General features: G+C 40.6%; 1 protein-coding gene across 5 annotated transcripts in view; it reads left to right on the top strand.

Moving 5' to 3' along the window:
* Positions 1-18,091, top strand: part of EPB41L4B (erythrocyte membrane protein band 4.1 like 4B) — a 170,019-nt gene that overhangs the window by 103,321 nt on the left and 48,607 nt on the right. For 4 of the 5 annotated variants that reach the window (XM_048313113.1, XM_048313127.1, XM_048313107.1 and 1 more), the window contains exon 18: positions 9,056-9,181. In XM_048313113.1, coding sequence (XP_048169070.1) covers positions 9,056-9,181 — 126 coding nt within the window. The remainder of the gene's footprint in view (positions 1-9,055; positions 9,182-18,091) is intronic. The other variant, XM_048313122.1, reaches the window with a different exon arrangement.

Here is an 18,091-nt window from a genome sequence, read left to right as displayed (position 1 = left end):
CAGTTTTTGCAGGGGTGGCCAATCAGCCATGTCCTGCTGTTTCTGCCAGAGATCAGAGATCAGCAAGTTGGCGGCTCCTTGTATCCTTGTGAGGTAAAATCCACTGTCCCTGAGCTGTGGGATTCCTTGGTCTGAATCTGGATAGGGCCACAGGGCCACAGGTTTGCAACCACATAGGTCCTGAGCTGGTCTCTGTGAAGTCAATGAGAGCATTGCCACTGTCTTCAAAAGTGGTGGGTCTGGGCCTCCAGTGACTCTGTACAGACCTGTTAGAAGAAAAGTGGTGTTTTGAGAGTTTTTTGCCAGCTCAAGGGAGAACTCAACTAAATTACTTTACCTTGGTTTTACAAATAGCCTTTTATAACTGATATTACTTCAATAAGCATTAGGGAAATTAAAATCCAAGGGGACATGATCAACTGAACCAAAATAAAAGCATAAAGGCACTGTATAGCTATACAGCAGAATCTTTCTCTTCTCTGGACGAGAGATTAGGGGAGATGGAAGTTAAGGCTGAAAATCAGTGAGCCAGGTGTTTCTAATGAGAAAATTAAATATTGGAATTTTTTTTTCAGCATTACAGTTAATTGAATTTATTCCATAATGCAGTGAATTTTCTGTCATGAAGATTTCCTTGAACCATGTTCAGTGTTTGTAGGATTGTGGTGTAGTTCAAATATGGACTGCAGTCCTTATGCCTTATTAATGTAGTCATGAAGTAATGACCTGTGTCATGATTTCTGGAGACTTCTCAATAAACAGAGGAAGCTGGAATATTTTAGATTTAGATTTTTTCTCCCAAATCTATTTGGTTTTCACCTGTGAGCGGTTGTTATTTTGTCTGGCTCAAGCAGGAATTAAAAAGATAAATCATTAAGTCAACAAACTGGGGTAAAATGGGAAAGAAGTCACCTTTTATTCCTGTGAACATTTCTCAAGTTCATCTTCTAGAAATACCCTCAACTGGTAATAGGTACAGCTTTTTATAGGCAAAGCTTGTTAAGCACTGACATAGTTTGCCAGAGGAGAATTCTCCATCTCAGGCTCATCCGTTGAATACCCAGGTCTTGCGAGAGGACTTGTGTAGTTCAGATGTGATTGCTGATACTGTACCTGAACCCCAGCAGAGAACATTCACTCACATGCAACGTCCAGAAATGCTTTAAAGACTGTCCTACACTATTGATCTTGCTGAAAGCTCAGTTTGGCATATTTAAAGGGGCAAAGTGATGAAGTGTAAGGACTCTCTCCACATTGACCACAGTGCACAATTGGGTAAACCAATCTGACCTGTGTTGCACAAAAGATTTGAAGATGTGATCTCAATGGTACCCCCTGTGATTTCAAAATGAGTAGATTTATGGTCTGTCTTCTTTCTTAAACTGAAAGCTTAAAATGCTATGGTCCTATATTCCACCATACTGTGCAAGTAATCCAAATAACATCCCTGCAACTTCTGCCTGATCTCTGATCTTCTCACTCATTCATATTCGCTGCAAGTCTGTGGAGGGAGGACTCAGCTCTTCTATAATTAATGGTTTTCTTTGGCTTGCCCTGACAGCTCTAGAATCTTGTCCACAGTCAGATGGATTATTTATTTAAGGACTAATTATCAGAACCCAGTATCATAACAAGTCAGTGTTTCACAATAAATGCAGCTGCACAGTAAATGCAGCCTGTGTCTGCTGTGATGAGTCTGCCATCAGTCAAAGTTTAGCTGATGAAAAAGTCTTGTAATGAGCACCAAGAGCTGCTAAATGCTTCTGTTTCTGGCAGAAGCTCAGCAAAAGGCAAGGCTAGAGACAAGGACTGTCTAATGAAAACCCTCCCCTGGCAGGCATAGAGGGTTTGGGTTTAAGAACTGGGCAGCATTCCCACGAACCGTGGTTACCATGTGAATGTGAAAGAGGCCAGTCCCTCAAAATTTATTACAATTACTGTTTTTAGCAATCTGAAAATTGTACATACTCTTGAAACAGGCCCAGAGTCACCACTGGAAAGCACTTCAGTGATCGTTACAGGCTATGGATTGTGACCAACAAACCATTCTGAAGTTCTTTTGGCCCTTCGCTTGTGGTTTCTTATTCAAGCACAATTTTCTGACCTAGATCCTGGTAAAATGTGTATACAGAACTCACAAAGCTAAAACAAACAAACCACAGGTCTGTGAGCTCTGAGCAGAGCCTGGATTTGCCTCAGCAGATAGCTTCTCTGGTGCAAGAGAGGGACATGCTGTAAATATCGGGCTAACCCTGGGCTGAAACGCTGTAGAGCACTGCCCAGCACAAAGGCAACAAGGCAGGTTAGACCGCATTGAACAACCCCAAACTGTGACAAGTATTTTTAACTGAGAGTGGGCCCTCCTTTGGTTATGGTAGTTAACTAGCTACTCAGTCCAGCAGCAGATTTTAATGAGTGTTCAATGTGTCTACTTTCTGGCAAAAAAATGAAGTGTTAACTCCTCGCCTGCACCACTCCATTGATTTCTGGTCTACTAAGTGTCTTTTATCGCCTAATCTTGCATCCTCCAAAATATTATGCTTAAATAAAACCAGTGAAGCATTTACAAAGCTGTTTCATTTTACTCTATTTCTGATTAAAAAAAACCCAACCATTTCCACATCTGTTGTGGACTCCCAGTTTTCACTCCCTCCCTTCCTGTTGCTAAGTGTTATTTTTTTCAAGCAAAATGCTTTCGGGCTGGAATTTGTCAGGCTTAATAATCGACCCATAGGAGAATTAGCAAGAAATTGGGTAAATTAGATTCTGCAGTTAATTAATTTGATTGTCTGCTACAGCAAACTTCATCTCATGGGAATGATGAATGGATGTGTCCAACCTCTTTTCCAGAGCTGTTTGGTATGGTGTATGTGTCTGTTCACCTACTGAATGATGAAAGTCTATTTCACCTTCTGTTTCATGCCCTTTGGTGCTAGCAGACTCCTTAATCTCCAGGACACACAAGCCTAAATGTTGTAGCTGTGAATGTATTTCTGATTCTCTTCTTGGAAGCCTTTCATTAGAAAAATATGTTCCTCCATCCCCCGTTGCTTTGTGTGTGTGTGTGTGTGTGTGTGCATGTGCATGTGTGTGTGTGTATAATATAAAGCCAAGAATGTATTGTTAGCATTTCTGAAATCTTGGGACTCTAGTAATTACTAGCGCAGCTGTAATTATTGCATAAAAAGAAAGAATAATAATACATTTCAAATTTCTACCTCTTTTCCTGGTGTCATGCTCACCCTTTCACCTACACTCGTGGGTCCTAAGATTGGTGATTTTGTTCTGGTGGGGTCAGAGGGGGAATTATGATGGTCATAGAATCACAGAATCAATTAGGTTGGAAAAGACCTTTCAGACCATCGTGTCCAACTGCTAACCCAGCAATGCCAAGTCACTAAACAATGTCTCTCACTGCCACATCTACACGTCTTTTAAATACCTCCAGGGATGGTAACTCAACCACTTCCCTGGGCAGCCTCCAGTCATGTTCATGTTTTCTTCTTTCTCCTCACTCTACAGTATACTTTGGGTCCTTCTGTATGTTTTCAATTAAGCTTTTACTTCTTGCTCTTTCTTCATTGATCTACATCCTCACATTACACCCAAATTTACTGTATATGCTGGCTTTTACATATATATGCTACTATATTATGTCTTCACTCTCCTCATTGCCCCTAAACCAAATTCTGCCCAGGTTCAGGCCTGCACTTTAACTGGCCATTGGTGAGTTGCTTGTAGCCATGGGTCCCCAGTGCCAGCCTGTGCCTTTTGCACTATCACTCCATGTCAGCGCTCCTCTGCAGCATGTCCTGTCTCTTCCCTTCTCAAGGCCCCTGTTTTCATATCAGCCCTACATCGCTTTAAACTACATATTTGTGTTAGAGTCATAAATACCTTATTCTGCAAAGAATACTGGTGCTATTGTTTTCTGTATACAATTATTGCTGCTACAGCTAAACTTGGTAGAACAAAGCAGCAGGCAGATTGAGAAAGGTTCAGACAGAGCCAGCCTGATGAGCCTTAACATCTTTGCAAACTCTGCTCAAAACTTATGGCCTTTTGCCACCAGGGCAAGAGTATGTTATCAAGCTGCCCAGTTACACAGATTGTCTGCTTCCAAATGATACCACCTGCAAAAATCTGTGGAACTACCTGCTCCCTGCATGGCAGCAATGCCTAAAGCCACTGGGGTTCCAAAAATCATTTGTAGTTTAAGAAAACCCACAAAACGAACTCACCTTGTTGATGTACCTGAGACTCTTCTGTGTGATACATGGGTCAGAGGGTATATCTCAGGAAACATGGCTACCATGGTCCTGTAAGACTGTCATGAAGCTAGCAATGACAGAGGTAGGATTTAATAATATTGAGCAATAGGATTTTATAAAATAAGTTTGATACCAAGAATTAAAGAGGTTTACTCCGAGGATATAAGCATAACAAGATGTATTGGGAGTTGTATCTTTCATTAGACCAACTAATAGCTAACCTGAGGAAAATGTTCTGTGTCTGACAGCTTAATGACGGGTTGGTTTGTTTGTTTTTTCAATTTCACTTTTTTTCTAATAAAGAAGATGCAGTTTTTGCTTGTAAACATTGCCTCAAATAAGAATAGCACATTATTGTATAGGTCTTATCATTGTGGTATCTGTTTGTAATTGGTGTTAGCTATCCCATGGAAAAAAGGCAATACATTTCCTGGTGAAAAAGGGGCAAAAGAGTCTGTAGATTTCCATGCCCATTTGCAGATGTAGTTGAGTCCCAGGAAACCTCACATAGCTAATGTGCTTTCAGAACCTATATATTTGTGTTGTCTTTGTTAAAATTTTACCTCCCACTACTAGCGATGGCTAGCAACAAAAATAGACCCACGTTCCTAAAGAAAATATACATTCTATTCTTCAGTTATCTCTAGTCAAATACATGTTTTAAACATGCTGTTTGGCTAAGAAGAGGCTATCAGTAAATTCACAGAGGCACAAGATCATGAATCTTGCTCTTGGTAGAAAGTTTGATGTGGAACAAGGCATCAACCTTTTAAAGCAGAGCATAGAATGCTATGTACAGGAGTGGTATTGCTGTGTTTCACGCAACTATTTTTATATTCTCTATGTGTATTTAATATTCACTTAGCTTTGCAAACCAAAGTCAATGTCATCATTATCTAACACTCTACAAATCTGCCTTCAGTTCTAGTATCAGCAAATGTAATTGAATTTAAAGTAAATGTTTGGGAGGAGAAAAGCAAATGTAAGACCTCAATTACAAAAAGAAAAAAATGTCTCTAGTTTTATACGTGTATATATCTGAGCTTCTTTGACTTTTTCCATTTAAATGCAATTCTCTAATGTTCTCCTATGAAAAACTAAAATTCTGCATTAGTGGTGAAACAATGTGAACACATTGCTGTTATTGAGATCAGCAGAATTGGACATGGAAAACTGGAGTGTTATCAGGTATCCTAATGGGTTTTTTCTTAATTTCTAAACCTTTTAGGATGAGTTTAAATTGCAATTTTAAGCAAGAAGATTATCTCTTTCAAGTGCTAATTTGACTCTAAGACTTTCACTTGAAAGGGGCATCTGAGATTCTTTTGGATTGTGTAATAAAAAATGATAAAATAGGAAGTTTCATTAACATCATGCCACATTTAGCATTCTAATCACTTCCAAATAGAACACTCTGAGTTTATCAATGAAAAAAATGTTAATAACTGCCAGCCTGGCTCAACAGATGAACACCTAGCTGCTGTCTTTATGCTGTGAGCAGTGAGGATTCTGGAAATGTAAAATTTATTTATTATACAGCAAAATAAAGTAGAATACAGCTTTCATTCTTGTAGCAATAGTATGTGGAGATTCCTAAAGGAGACAGGTTTTAGATCTTTGATTTTCTTATAAACTAGTGAAATAAACCACGGAAGATTCTACACGTGCTTTTGTAGCCATGAAATATTTTATTTTCTTTTGCATTCTTGATGACAGTTATGCTTTAGGAGTTAAATTGGGGGATGAACGAGCTCTATGTAAAAATTAGTGACATGAAGGAAAAATAAGAACTTATATAGGTGCTTAGAGGTGCTAATAGTCTGCAATGGGGAGGTGCTGCTTTATTCTGTGATTAGAGTTTACTTTTCATCTGGATGCTCAGTGCCACTGACTCTGTGTGTAACAGTCTCAGCGAATCAGCTGTGGGAGGGCAGAATTCAGCAATGATTCAGGATGTGCTGCTCTGTGGCAAAAAAGGCTGTCACTGCCAAGGCAGGCTGGCAAAGAGGCCTTTGGCATATGTTCAGAAGCTAAAGGAGGCCTGGGTCAGGCCGAGCACTCCCAAGCCCCATGTGTGCTTTGTGTGCAGTCAGCATCTCCACTGGGGCAGGGGGACGTGGTGGCCTTTGGCTGCTGGCTCAGCAGCTGGTGAGCAGGACGAGGCCAAGCAGCAGTTGCAGCCATGTCTGCTCTTCATGTGTGACCAGTCACTAAAGATGCTGCTGCTCCTGTTGCAGTGCAAGCAAAGCAAATTTTGCTTGCTTGAAGGTGAAACCCTTGAAGTGTGACCCAAACGAGGCCTAAAGCAGAGCTGAATACCCAGGAATGGCTGCTGGGAAGTGTGCGCTCTCTAGCAGCAGCTTCCTCTTTCAACCAGGTCAGCCACCATCACCATTTGGGCCTCTCAAGAATCTCCATGTGAGACTTGCACATCAGATATCACACTGGGATCTCCATTAAATGAAGTCATCTGCACAATACTGAATATAGCAGGATATTTAGATCTTTTGAGGGTTCCCAGATAAAGAGCAGCCCTGGGAGCTTTTATCTTCCTCTTCGTCAATGTGGGAAAATTGGGCAGTGGAGGAAGAACAATAGGACTGAAAAATGTCTATATCCATCTGAATAACAGGGGGATGGGACTTGGGAACATTTCAGGTTATGAAACAAGCTTGTCTCCTAAACAAGCCTTCGTTGTCTTGATATAGCAAGTAAAATACAGTTGTTTAATCTTGCTTGACTGAAATGTTATTTAATTGGTAAATAGTGTTAAATCAAAGGTGGGATTTTGCATGGCCTTTAGAAATGCCACTGCTTAGTGTGTTGTTTTTTCTGCTGTTAGAAATCAATACACATAGAAGTTGACAGTAAAAACAGCCTTTTTAAAATGTGTAGTATTTCACTTTGTCTACCAAGAATATTGGTGAAGTAAATATTGTGGTTTCTTTGCAAATAATTTTGTCCTTTTGATTATCTGCACTTCTCAGCTTCATGAGTATCCCAGAAAAGACACCTATGGCAATCAAATATTTCATGTTTGGATTTCCTGTCCTTTTTTTTTTTTTTAATATACTTGCTGAACTACTATTACATTCAAGACTGAATAGATGACTACAGTTCCATAAGTTGCTCCATCTAGACACTGTCACTTTTCATTTTATGTATTTTCTTTTTCCCTGAGGCGGAGACTGGGAAGAATGGGAAGTCCAAAAATATCTTCCTCATAAAAAAGTAAATGTAGCTTGACAAATAAACATGTAAGAATTATTAGAAATTTGCCAGAGAAAAAAAATCTCATGATGAGCAGTCCTTTAACAGACAGTTGTTCAAAATCATACCTGGCAGCTATGGCATTTTGGATGCAGAAGGCTGCTAGACCAACTTTGCTTACACATAAATATCTTGCAGTCTCAACAGCGTTCTGCTAAGGTCTGGCTCTTTCCCTCCCCAGTGTTTACTGAACAGTTTCCTCAGGCAACACAATTGCTTTTGTGACTTGCTCCACTTGCAGAAAGAGTCCCCCGAATTTTGATATTCCCATTTGTGATTGCTCGAGGACCTGAGAAAAGAGTCAGTAAGACTGTAGTTACCATCAACCAGTGGGATGCTGTGGGGGAGGGCAGAAGGAAGGATAAAGGAGACAGATTTTGAAGTTAAGGGGCTAATCATATGGTAATTTCAGTGGCAAAAAAATGATTGGTTCTGTCTTGAAATGCTTGACAGAGGTGAGCCTCAAGGATCACTGGACCTGGTGTACTGATGCCTTGTACCTGTTTGGGCCGAAATCTGAATGACAGCATTACATTTCTCTCTGGGTGTATACAACTGCTCACCCTTCTCAGCCATGAGAGCAGAAAATGAATGCACAATCTAGGCTGTTACTCATCTGTAATTCAAGGCTCACTTCCAGGAAGAATAGGGAAGTTTGCAATGGCTGTTATGCCATGGCCCAATTATTCTCTAAAAATATGTAACACATTGCAGTTGGATTGTTTAAGAGTTCATGTTTACAATCGTGGTCTCATTCATGCCCTCTTTGTTGACATATTAGTATTACATTGTCTTTCTTTTTGTTTTCCTTTTCTGCTTGGGAAGTTTATTAATGTGGCATTTCTGCTGTATATAGTTTGTTCAAGGCACAAAACCTTTAGGTCATGTTTGAACAGGACACTAAACTAGCTGTCCTGAGGCCAAAATTTCTGATTCAGATTGCTGCGTAGGTAAAGGATTGACATCAAGTGGAAACAGCATCAGCAATGTTTAAACTCTCTTGATTTTTATTTTCTTTCTGATGAAGGAGATTTTGCTTAGCTTGTAATTAAGTGGAGATTCCTTCACATTTCTCTGGCTAAATTTGCAAAGCTTTGCATTTTAAGGGTGGTGTAAAAAGCCAGTGGTCACTATAGTTTTGCTGTTTGCTCTTCTGCCTGCTGTGGGATATTTTGAGACAGTGTTTTGCTTCCTCAGAGTGATCACAGGTTTGAACAACCACTCCAGGGCCTGGCTGGGCTTTTTTAATGTATCTTCATTCCACATCATTTTCTTGCTTCTATTACTCAGGCTTCCCTGGGGCTATTCTTGTCTTGAACATAATGACTTGATACTTGAACAGTATCAAGTCATTAAATATTTTGAAAACTTCTAAGATGTATCTATCAGGGTATGAATATGGAAGTTTTAGCCAGTATTGCTGAATCAAGTTATTACAAGTAAAAATTGAACCTTTGATCATTTTATGAACTTATCTTTCTAATATATGTCACTGCTTTTTTTATTAAATACAGGCTGAAGACAAGAAGGTATCGGAAAAGACTCTTCATGCCCCTGTGTCACCTTCATCTGTACCTGACCATTTGAAGTGCAACATCCTCAAAGCTCAAGTGGAAGCTGCTTTTAGAGTAGGTGCCCAGGTAATCTGTGCTTAATACTCTGCTTTTTTCGTTTTGGCATAGCTTTCACCAGTTTTCCAAAATCACATCGTTCCTGAAGGAAGCACCTTATTTTTAGTCAAGTGTGCACATTGACATAGCGTTCTCTAGCTGCTCTGCAGTTTCTTCAGGTAACTCAAAATGATTGATATGGTGGAAGTAGGAAATTTATCCTAACTGACGTGATTAATACATCCAAGAGAGGCTGAGAAAATAGGAAAGATGGCCTCAGGAAATCTCTGTTTTGTCACTGTAGCTTTTACTTACTTTGTAGCTGAGAAGGAGTAACCTCTGGAGTTTTCTGAGGCTACCCACTACTCATGGACACTGTGGTTAAGACTGTTCCAGTGATAATATCAGTATATCCAGATTCAACCTTTATTTCAGGGGATTAGCTTTGCATATCTGAGTGTGAAATATAGCTAATCTTTTGTTTTCCTACTTGTTCATGTGCTTTTAACTAAATTTTAAGCTTCTATTTTCACTGCTTGGTTAGTGTTTACATTAGATACATCCTGTTTCAAAAGCACTCTTTTAATGATGCCATGCAACTGAAAACTGATGCTAAAATAGAATGACTGTAAAAAAAATTGTTTTCCCAATCAGAGGTAAATCTATTGAAACCTAAAATGTGTTATTGTTTTCAAGTGCAATTTGTGGACAAAAGATAATGCCATCAGAACCAAAAAATAAAGCCAAATACAATGTTTTAGGAACAAATATAGAGGTAGAAAGATTGCTATAATTCTTATCCCCAGTTCCTGTGGTATTCTTGAGCACACTATTCTCTTTGAACACAAATTATGTTGGTATTTCCATTGTTTTGTTTCTTTTCACAATAACATACCAGGCCAACTTGCCCTGCAAATGACTTTGTTACCAATCAGCTTTGTGTATTTGTTGTTCCCTGGCAGATCTTTCATTTGAGAGCTAGATTACATCTGGTCTAGCTAGATCTAAGGAAGTATCAAAATTTGGTTATTCTGACTGCCCTAGATTTCAATAGCAGAAACCGTAAAACTGGCAGCATGAGGAGGAAGGAGTTTTTGGGTGGTTTTTTTCTTTTAGTTTTTGCTTAAAGCAGTTCTCTCACCTCTCTGAATTCTGTGTTATATCAACTGTGTTTTATGTAGCATATATCTCCCCTTGGGTTTACCCTCTGTTTTTCCTGTGTGCCTTTTCTACAGGATGTCATGGTATACTTCTCATATTTGTTCTTTCTCCTGAATATGCTTAATAGTGATGTTTGACTGGATAGTTAGAGGATGGAAGCAGTGTGTGCTGCTGCATTCAGAATACAACATTATTAAGGCAAGATAGGAAATGTGCTTAATGTATGCATCTCTCAACTGACCTGCCCTGCCTTAATTTTTCCATCTGAGGCTGTCCAAGGGAAGCCATCCTGGGTTGCTTTTTCTTCCATAACCATATTCTTTAGCTGCTGCTGTGTCATAAGTAACTTTCAGAGCAAACTGAGCATTCCTCTCTTCCTTCTTGCCTGTGTTGTTTTTCACAAGGCTCTAAAAGTCAGATTGGATTAAGTAGATGTCTGTAGACTTGGCCTCAATGAGAAAAATCCTATTGTTTCGGGGGAAGGAAAGTAAAGAAGACTGTTGCAGTGTAGCATACATCGTGGAAAAATAACTGCTTACGGTTCAGATTGAAATCTCTGAAGATTTCAGTGTTGGCAAAGTATGGTTTAAAATTTATAACCAGTAAATTAGGAAGTCACCTTAATCTTAGAAATCCTCATTCAACTGCCTGCTTAGCTACAAAATTGCCTGTGTAACTAGAGATGAGTTCTTCTGCACTTGATTTCCCCTCCTGTCAATTATGAAAGATCACCCTTCTCAGATACATTGCAAAAATAAGCAGGCAGAGACCAGGCAATGATCAGCTGTTACAGTAAGAAGCTATGGCAACACAAGCACTGAAAAGGGTAGGAAAAGTGTTCATGGTGAAGGAATCAGTAGAAACACAACATCTATCATCTAGAAGACGGGAGAAGGGAAGGCAGCTACAGGATGACCTGATAAACCAGCATATCAAATACCATAAAATCACCCAGTTATCTTCTCTACCTGCCCCCAGTCCCCCAAATAACTAGCTGAATACCAGTAGCTAAGCCATTTCCCAGTGCCAGTTCAGTCATCTTCTGGGGAAAGTGGGCTGGGATGGAATTACCCTGCTGAGAGACACAGAAGCCTTTCGAGGGAGCAGAGAAGGAATAGTTTTCTTCATGGAAGACAACTATTTAACTCAATGTATTCCCCCAGGGCTGTGATCCTGCCCCTCTTTGACCCCATCTGACATATCTTGCTGCTCAGTATATCTGGAGGACTAATGATGTTATCCTCTGCCCAATTCTGTCTTTTGATGCCAGTTCTATATTACATCCCCGAGAAGTCTTGCCTTCTGGCCTTACTTGTAACACTCCAATTTCTCATCTCTTCTTTTTTGTACTGTCATATTTCAATTTACTAGGCAGCCAGAGCAAGAAATATATCTGGTTCTCAAAGGCACAGCCTATATTCCTCAAGCTGTAAAGCAAGGCAGCCTTGCTTTTCCTCGTGTAGAGCACAGTTATTCCCATAATTTGTGATAGCACAAAAAAATAAGAAGAAGCAGAAAAAATAAAAGAGGATTTGCTCCTCCAATCTGTAAAAGGAGAAAGAAAGAAACAGTCTGTCTTATGCACATGGTATTTGAAAGGAAATGTTCTTCTAAGGGCCCCAAAAATCTGTGGTCTAACTCATCCTTTTTGAAACTTCATGGACCATCTTCATTTTATGGTTAGGTTTAAAAGCATGAGAAAAATATTGGTGCACTATAGGATCGCATCCAAAATTAACAAACTGTTGCTTGAAATATTTGTAACAGCTCTCCCTTCAAGCAGTAGGAATATTTTCAATACCATATGCTACTAACATCAGGATGTGACAAGTTTATGAAAGCACCTCCTGCATGTAGTAGAAGAAGAAGCTGTTCCTTGTTAATTCGGAGAATGGAGTAAATGTTTGCAAATGGAAAATGCAAGCTGGGACAGAAATTTTCTGTAGTTTTCTTTTTTTTTTTTTTTTATGGCAGCTAGGCACCAACACAAGAGAGAGCCTTAGAAATAAATTATTCCAGTTCTTATGATTTACAGAATGAAACCAGGGGAAATGATGCTAGACATTTGAAAATATATTCTGGAATATTGTGTCTGTGCTGCTTCATTTCAGAATTGTGCTGAAGAGCTGTTTATTACATTCCTAGGGGACAATACATCTCCCATAGTTATAGCCCTGACTTAAGGGACTGAAAATTTGTAAGGTTATGGTGCTGATCACTTCGTCCTGCTTGTGTTATAGAGCAGCAGAAAACTAACATGAGTGAGGGTTGGTTTTTTTTATTTGGTGAAGATGGGAATATTTATGTGCCACTCATTTAAAGGTAGAATCAAGCTGCAGTGTGCATGGGGATGCTGGAAGCTGGATCTAGGAGCTGACTGCCATGGACAAGGGAGGTGAGAAAAACGCGAGGAACCCACACACAGCTGTGGGAACCTGTGGTTTGCGCAGGACATGCCATACAGTTACCTGTAGGGCAAGAGCAAATGAGTAATGTTTCACAACACACCTCTCAAACTGTGCCACAGGGATCTGCCACCTTTTAGCTGACAGACTACATGTCAGAGTTCCCACATAATTAAGCTCCAGGGGAGCCCTAAACACTGTGAAGCAACTGACATATCTTTTTTTTTTTTTTTTTTTTGCATATATTCCAGACTCTTCATTTGAGAGGGAGTGGTATAAAGCAGCAGTAAGGAGCTGTCAGAATACAAAAGACCAGCTCTCCCTGGCATTTAAAACCCCTTTGCAGCTTGCATGAGTCAGTGCTGATATGCTGTGATTGAGCAGAAATGACTTGTTAGTATCACAAAGAGTCCCTTTTGCCAAACAGTTCAAGGCCCAAGTGATGAAAGAAAGATACTTGCAGCTTTCACTTGCTATTTATATCCAGTTTGGCTTCGGACAAATCTCAATTATCCTTAAAATTAAGCACAGGCTCCTGACCAAATGTACAGCTATCTCAGCAGGGCTTTTTATTTTGGCAGGCAGCGTGTGCTGTGTTCTAGTAGTTTGTCATCCACAAGTGGTGTCTGTATTCTGCACCTGTTACCCAGGCTTTCCTAAATCCTTGGGTTGATGTGTGTCTAGCAGGTTAGCACAGGGAAGGATCCCGTTTCTCACAGATTTCTACTACAGCTGATTTTTGCATCACTCGCATCTTCCCCTTGTCTCCGACAAGGGAAGGCCAAGCTCATTCTGCAGGTACATTTTTGCAATGCAGTTTATAGAAGACAAATAGAGGTGACAATACTACTGAGCTGTTCTTCACCGAACATTATGGGTTGTTTGCTGAGAAAAAAAGTGGTGAGAAAAGGTGGTTTGGAGATGCAGGGTTCTTTACAAAGAGCATAAAAAATCCCATTTGTTTCTCCCTTTTCAACCCCAATGGAAACTGTTGGCCAGGGAGAGGTATCTTCAGTCAGCCAGGTTTGGGTTACCCAGCCATTGATTCCCCTGCCTTGATTCTCAGTAAACAAAGGGATATTTAGGCTGAACAAAGGGACGTTCAGTTCTCTAACTCTTTTCACACACTAACTTTCTTGACAAGCCTATACACATGTAAATTTTTAGGCCAGAGTCGATAGCCATCTCTCTTTTTCCTCCCTGTCCTAGAAACAAGTACAGGCCCAGTATCATGTCGTTTTGCCTTAAGTATTGCAAATACCTGAGTAAGAGCAGGTTGCCTGTGCTGTCTAGAGTTGCCTTGAGGAAAGGACTGGACCATGGTACAGAAAATACCTCAGGTCATGCAGGATACCGTGTCATCCTGTGCTCTCTACACAGATGCAAGCCATGGCTGCAGTGTAAATGAGAGTGGGGTCTATGCATTATTTATGGTAGAAAAGGTGCATAAGTGAGGTGATCCACAGTGCTAGTCTGTCGTAGCTACATTTTTGACGATTCTTTGTCTTTTTTAGTGTTCTGTCTCCTTTAAGGAAAGATTCCAGTGTAAGGACTTGTCATCTTCAAACTCCAGATGCTTTTGCCATGTATTTCTAGAAAAAATCCACTGTCTTTATGTAAGCTGGGTCTTTGGAGCTTTATTCACTTAAGGAGATCTGGATTCAAACCCTAATCAGGTCATGAATGAAAATAGAGTAGGTGAGGGGAAGACACTTGAGGATTTATAATCATATGCGATCTTTCTTATAATAGGACTTAAACAAATCCTTCTGGATCCCCAGAGGAATTCTTAGGTTTCACTAGATATTGACTTAAGTACCTTGAAAGGATCAGCTTTTCCAGCATTTCAGGCTCCTTCTGTCATGAATTAGGTGCAGTTTGCTTCCCTCTCCTCCTTTCCTCCCTCCCTCCATCCATCCTTATTCACAGCACCGAGCTACTGCACAATTTGACAGTCTTTGCACAGAGATCAGAACTGAAATTATGTGAGTATAACAGGTCACAGCTGAGGTGTTCAGGCTGTGGGGGAAGCTTCCACAGCTCCTTATGTACACTGTGCCTTCCTTGCTAAAGCTGTTGCTGTTAGTCACCCACTTGGATGAGCAATAAACTCACTGTCAAGTTTCAGGCTAGGTAAAAAGAAGCAACTGCGCTGGGACTCTCAACTGGAACAGCAGCAAGTGTAACATTGCATCAGTTATAATTGTTCATAACAATGGCATTTAAAAATGGCTCAGCTTCAAATTCTCTGTGTTCAGTTGCTACGTGGAAACAGGTTTGCTCAACTTTAAAAGTGAGGCTACAGGAATTTGATGGTGCCACAGGTATATATACAATATTTGATTGTGTGTGATAAATATATGATACATGGCAGCTCATTAGAAGTGTGTCAGCAATGATACCTCAAAATCAGAGTAGGAACTGAGGAAATGATGTGGCAGCCTTGCTGGAGGTACAGAAGGGGAGTGAGGATTTACGTAAACAGAATGTGGGAACTGATGAGAGCTTCAGTTTATTCCCTGGGATACAAATGTGGCAGTGGTGTCACAAGACTCTGAGAGCACATTGAGGGTATTTCAGCTGTGTCTCCTCTCTGGCATGTCTCTAAGTGCCAGTACATGATGAGACAAGTACTGTTAATGGCCTTGATGTGTAAGAGCCCTGCCAGAGCCCATGGTGCCAGGCCTCATTCAGAGGGAAAAAAACATAGTAGTCTGTTCCCAAGAGACATAAACATCATACTTTTTTGCCCGAAAAGTTACATTTGACATATTAAATCACCAAGGTAGGTTTACCTTGGCAGAACATTTTTCCTGATGACGTGTTCCTTAGCCACTATTATCTGATGAGATCAGCCAACATTTTTTGGCATGGCTGACAAAAGATAAAAGTGTTGATAAAGAGCTGAAAAATCAAATATGATTCAGGCCTCCTTAGCATCATTACAGATTCATAAAGAACCAAGATAAAGAAGTATTTCAAGGCCCTGCAGAGAGTCATTCCTTCCTTACCTTTGAAGATCTCCAAACATGTGAAAGCTGTGTTGCTCACCCTTCCTTTCTGCAACTGAGAACTCTGTGAAATTGCTAAATAAGAGCCATCATATGTTTCCTATGAGCCTTCTAGACCCTGTCTTTCTCAGATGAGAACCTCACACTCCCCCTTGGCTGCAGTGATCTGATCCATCATGCAGTTCTTTTGCTTATCCGAGGTATTCCTATTTTGGATCAGTAGAGGTGAGAGCCGCAGCAATGCCCCCTGTGATGGAGGAGAGACACAGATGGCACTAGCTCCCCATGGCACTTGCTTGAGGCATGAGAAACACAGACTGCCTTGCACAGTGCCCCACTGGAGGCAAAATCACAGATGGCTGCACCTAGAGTTCTGTCTTTACTGTATTTTCCCTTTTGGTACATGCCTAGTGCAACCAATTCCCATTTTAAGGTTCTTTCCTCCACTGTCGTGGGGCTAACTCTTTCTTCAGAAGAAAATCAAAGGAGCTGCTGTTCACTAGGCAAATCCAGCCACCAGGATTTATGAATTTGTGCATGGGATTACTCCCATGGGCCAGAAAGTGTTCCCACCCTGTCTAGAAAGCTCAGCAGAGTCTGGTGTAGCATCCCTGGAGAATCACCCCCTCTCTAAGGCTCCAAAGGACCTGGCTGTCAAGACAGCAGCAGGGATTAGCAGGGCTCAGGAGTTGACTGAAAAGCAGTCTGAGAACTCCAGGCTGCCCATTGGTAGATGGCTTAGAGAGCTGTGGGCAAAATCTGATATTACTTAGATACTTTTCTCCTTTTTTCGTCCTTTGGTGGAACTCATATTTCTTAGCAATCCTCTGTGAAGAGAGCCAGTACAATGGCATTGCTGCCCAGTCATGTTTCTTGTCCCTAAATAGTATAAAGTAATGCTTAAAATGATAAAGTAATTCTTTCCCTTTTTTTCTACCACCATCCAGAAAGTTAATGGCATATGAAATCAGAACATTAATGATTTTTTGTTTGCCCTGGGCCTGATGCAGATAAAAAAAGAGAATGGCATTGTGTGGATGGATTATATGTTTCAACTTTTAATTTGGTTTGCAGTCTGGTAGCCAGAAGAGTAGCCTGTTTCTCTTTAGGTAATTATTAAATGAATCTGCTTCTGTATAAATCAGTCTTCCAGGTCTGCTATGCCCTGAAATCTTTCCCTCAGAGCAGCAGCCTCTGTGGGAGGGGAGAAAGTTCCTTAGTTAAGATCTAAGCAGCTCCATGCTTTGTTTCTGCCTCTGTATTTCTTACATAGTGCTGGGCTTTCAGTGGGTGAAAGCCTCTGCCCAGCTCTCTACGTACGTTCCCCACCAGGCATCCCCTGCTACCCTTGCCTAAACCCTCTTGCTCCATTGCTGGAAGACATCCTGCAATGGAAGCACAAATCCTGGCCCCAGCAGATGCATTTGTTTTCAAATGAAGGCAAACCATCTGGGAATTATATTGTAAGGGTTGTCTACAAGTATAACCCTTGTTCTACAGTCACATCTTTTCAGTAAGGCTGAGGAAGTCCTTCTGTGGTTAGTGAGTGTGACTTGCAGTGTTAAGAAGAAAGATAAAAGCAACAGGCTGCCACTTGATGACTTACTGACCTCCTTCTGAAAAACACAAACAACCCAAAAGCCAACAAGCCCTCACTGAAGCAAGGGTGGTACACCTTCTGACAGCTGAAGCCCTTTGCAGAAGGGTTTGCAAGTATAATATTTTCCCATGCCTGTTCTTCCACAGATAGGGAGGACAGGCATAAGGTGAGAAGAATGAGCCCATCCTTGTCAATCTGTACCTGCCCATGGCACCCTGAGGGCAGGCCTCACCACCTGAGGCTGTTCAGGCCCCCCCATTTCTCTGTATGCTCCCTCTCTCCTTACAGTTTAGAGTAGGATTACTTGCTCACTGCTCTGCAGTGCTTACTTGTGGATACAGGAGTCTTTTCTGATCTCTAGAGCATGTGTAATAATGCAGAAAATTAGTACCAAGAGAAATTCCTCATTGATGGAGAATGCTGGTCATGCTGCTTAGGAATATATGACTTCTTGAGATGCAGGCTTAGCCTTCCAATGCAGAGAAGACAGACCAGTAATGTAATCACAGAGCTGAGAAGAAACCAAGGGTCTAACACGGCGAAGCCTCTCTCAGCTGGCTAATGAGATCCATGGCTTATAGCATTTAAGTAGGTGGAATTTTAATAATTTCATTACTGGTCACAGCCCCTGCATTGCATTCTTGATCTGTGTAATCTCTTTTCTATTGTTGTGTTCAAGTGCATCTTAAAATGCAGATTAATTAATTTGGTGAAAATTAGAATAAACTAAAATTTATAGTTTTAAGAAGTAACAAATTTGACA

This window comes from Corvus hawaiiensis, chromosome 1 (assembly GCF_020740725.1).
Source record: "Corvus hawaiiensis isolate bCorHaw1 chromosome 1, bCorHaw1.pri.cur, whole genome shotgun sequence".
Taxonomy (NCBI): Eukaryota; Metazoa; Chordata; class Aves; order Passeriformes; family Corvidae; genus Corvus; species Corvus hawaiiensis.
Note: the sequence above shows the minus strand (reverse complement) of the source record. Positions and strands in the feature narration are given on the sequence as shown.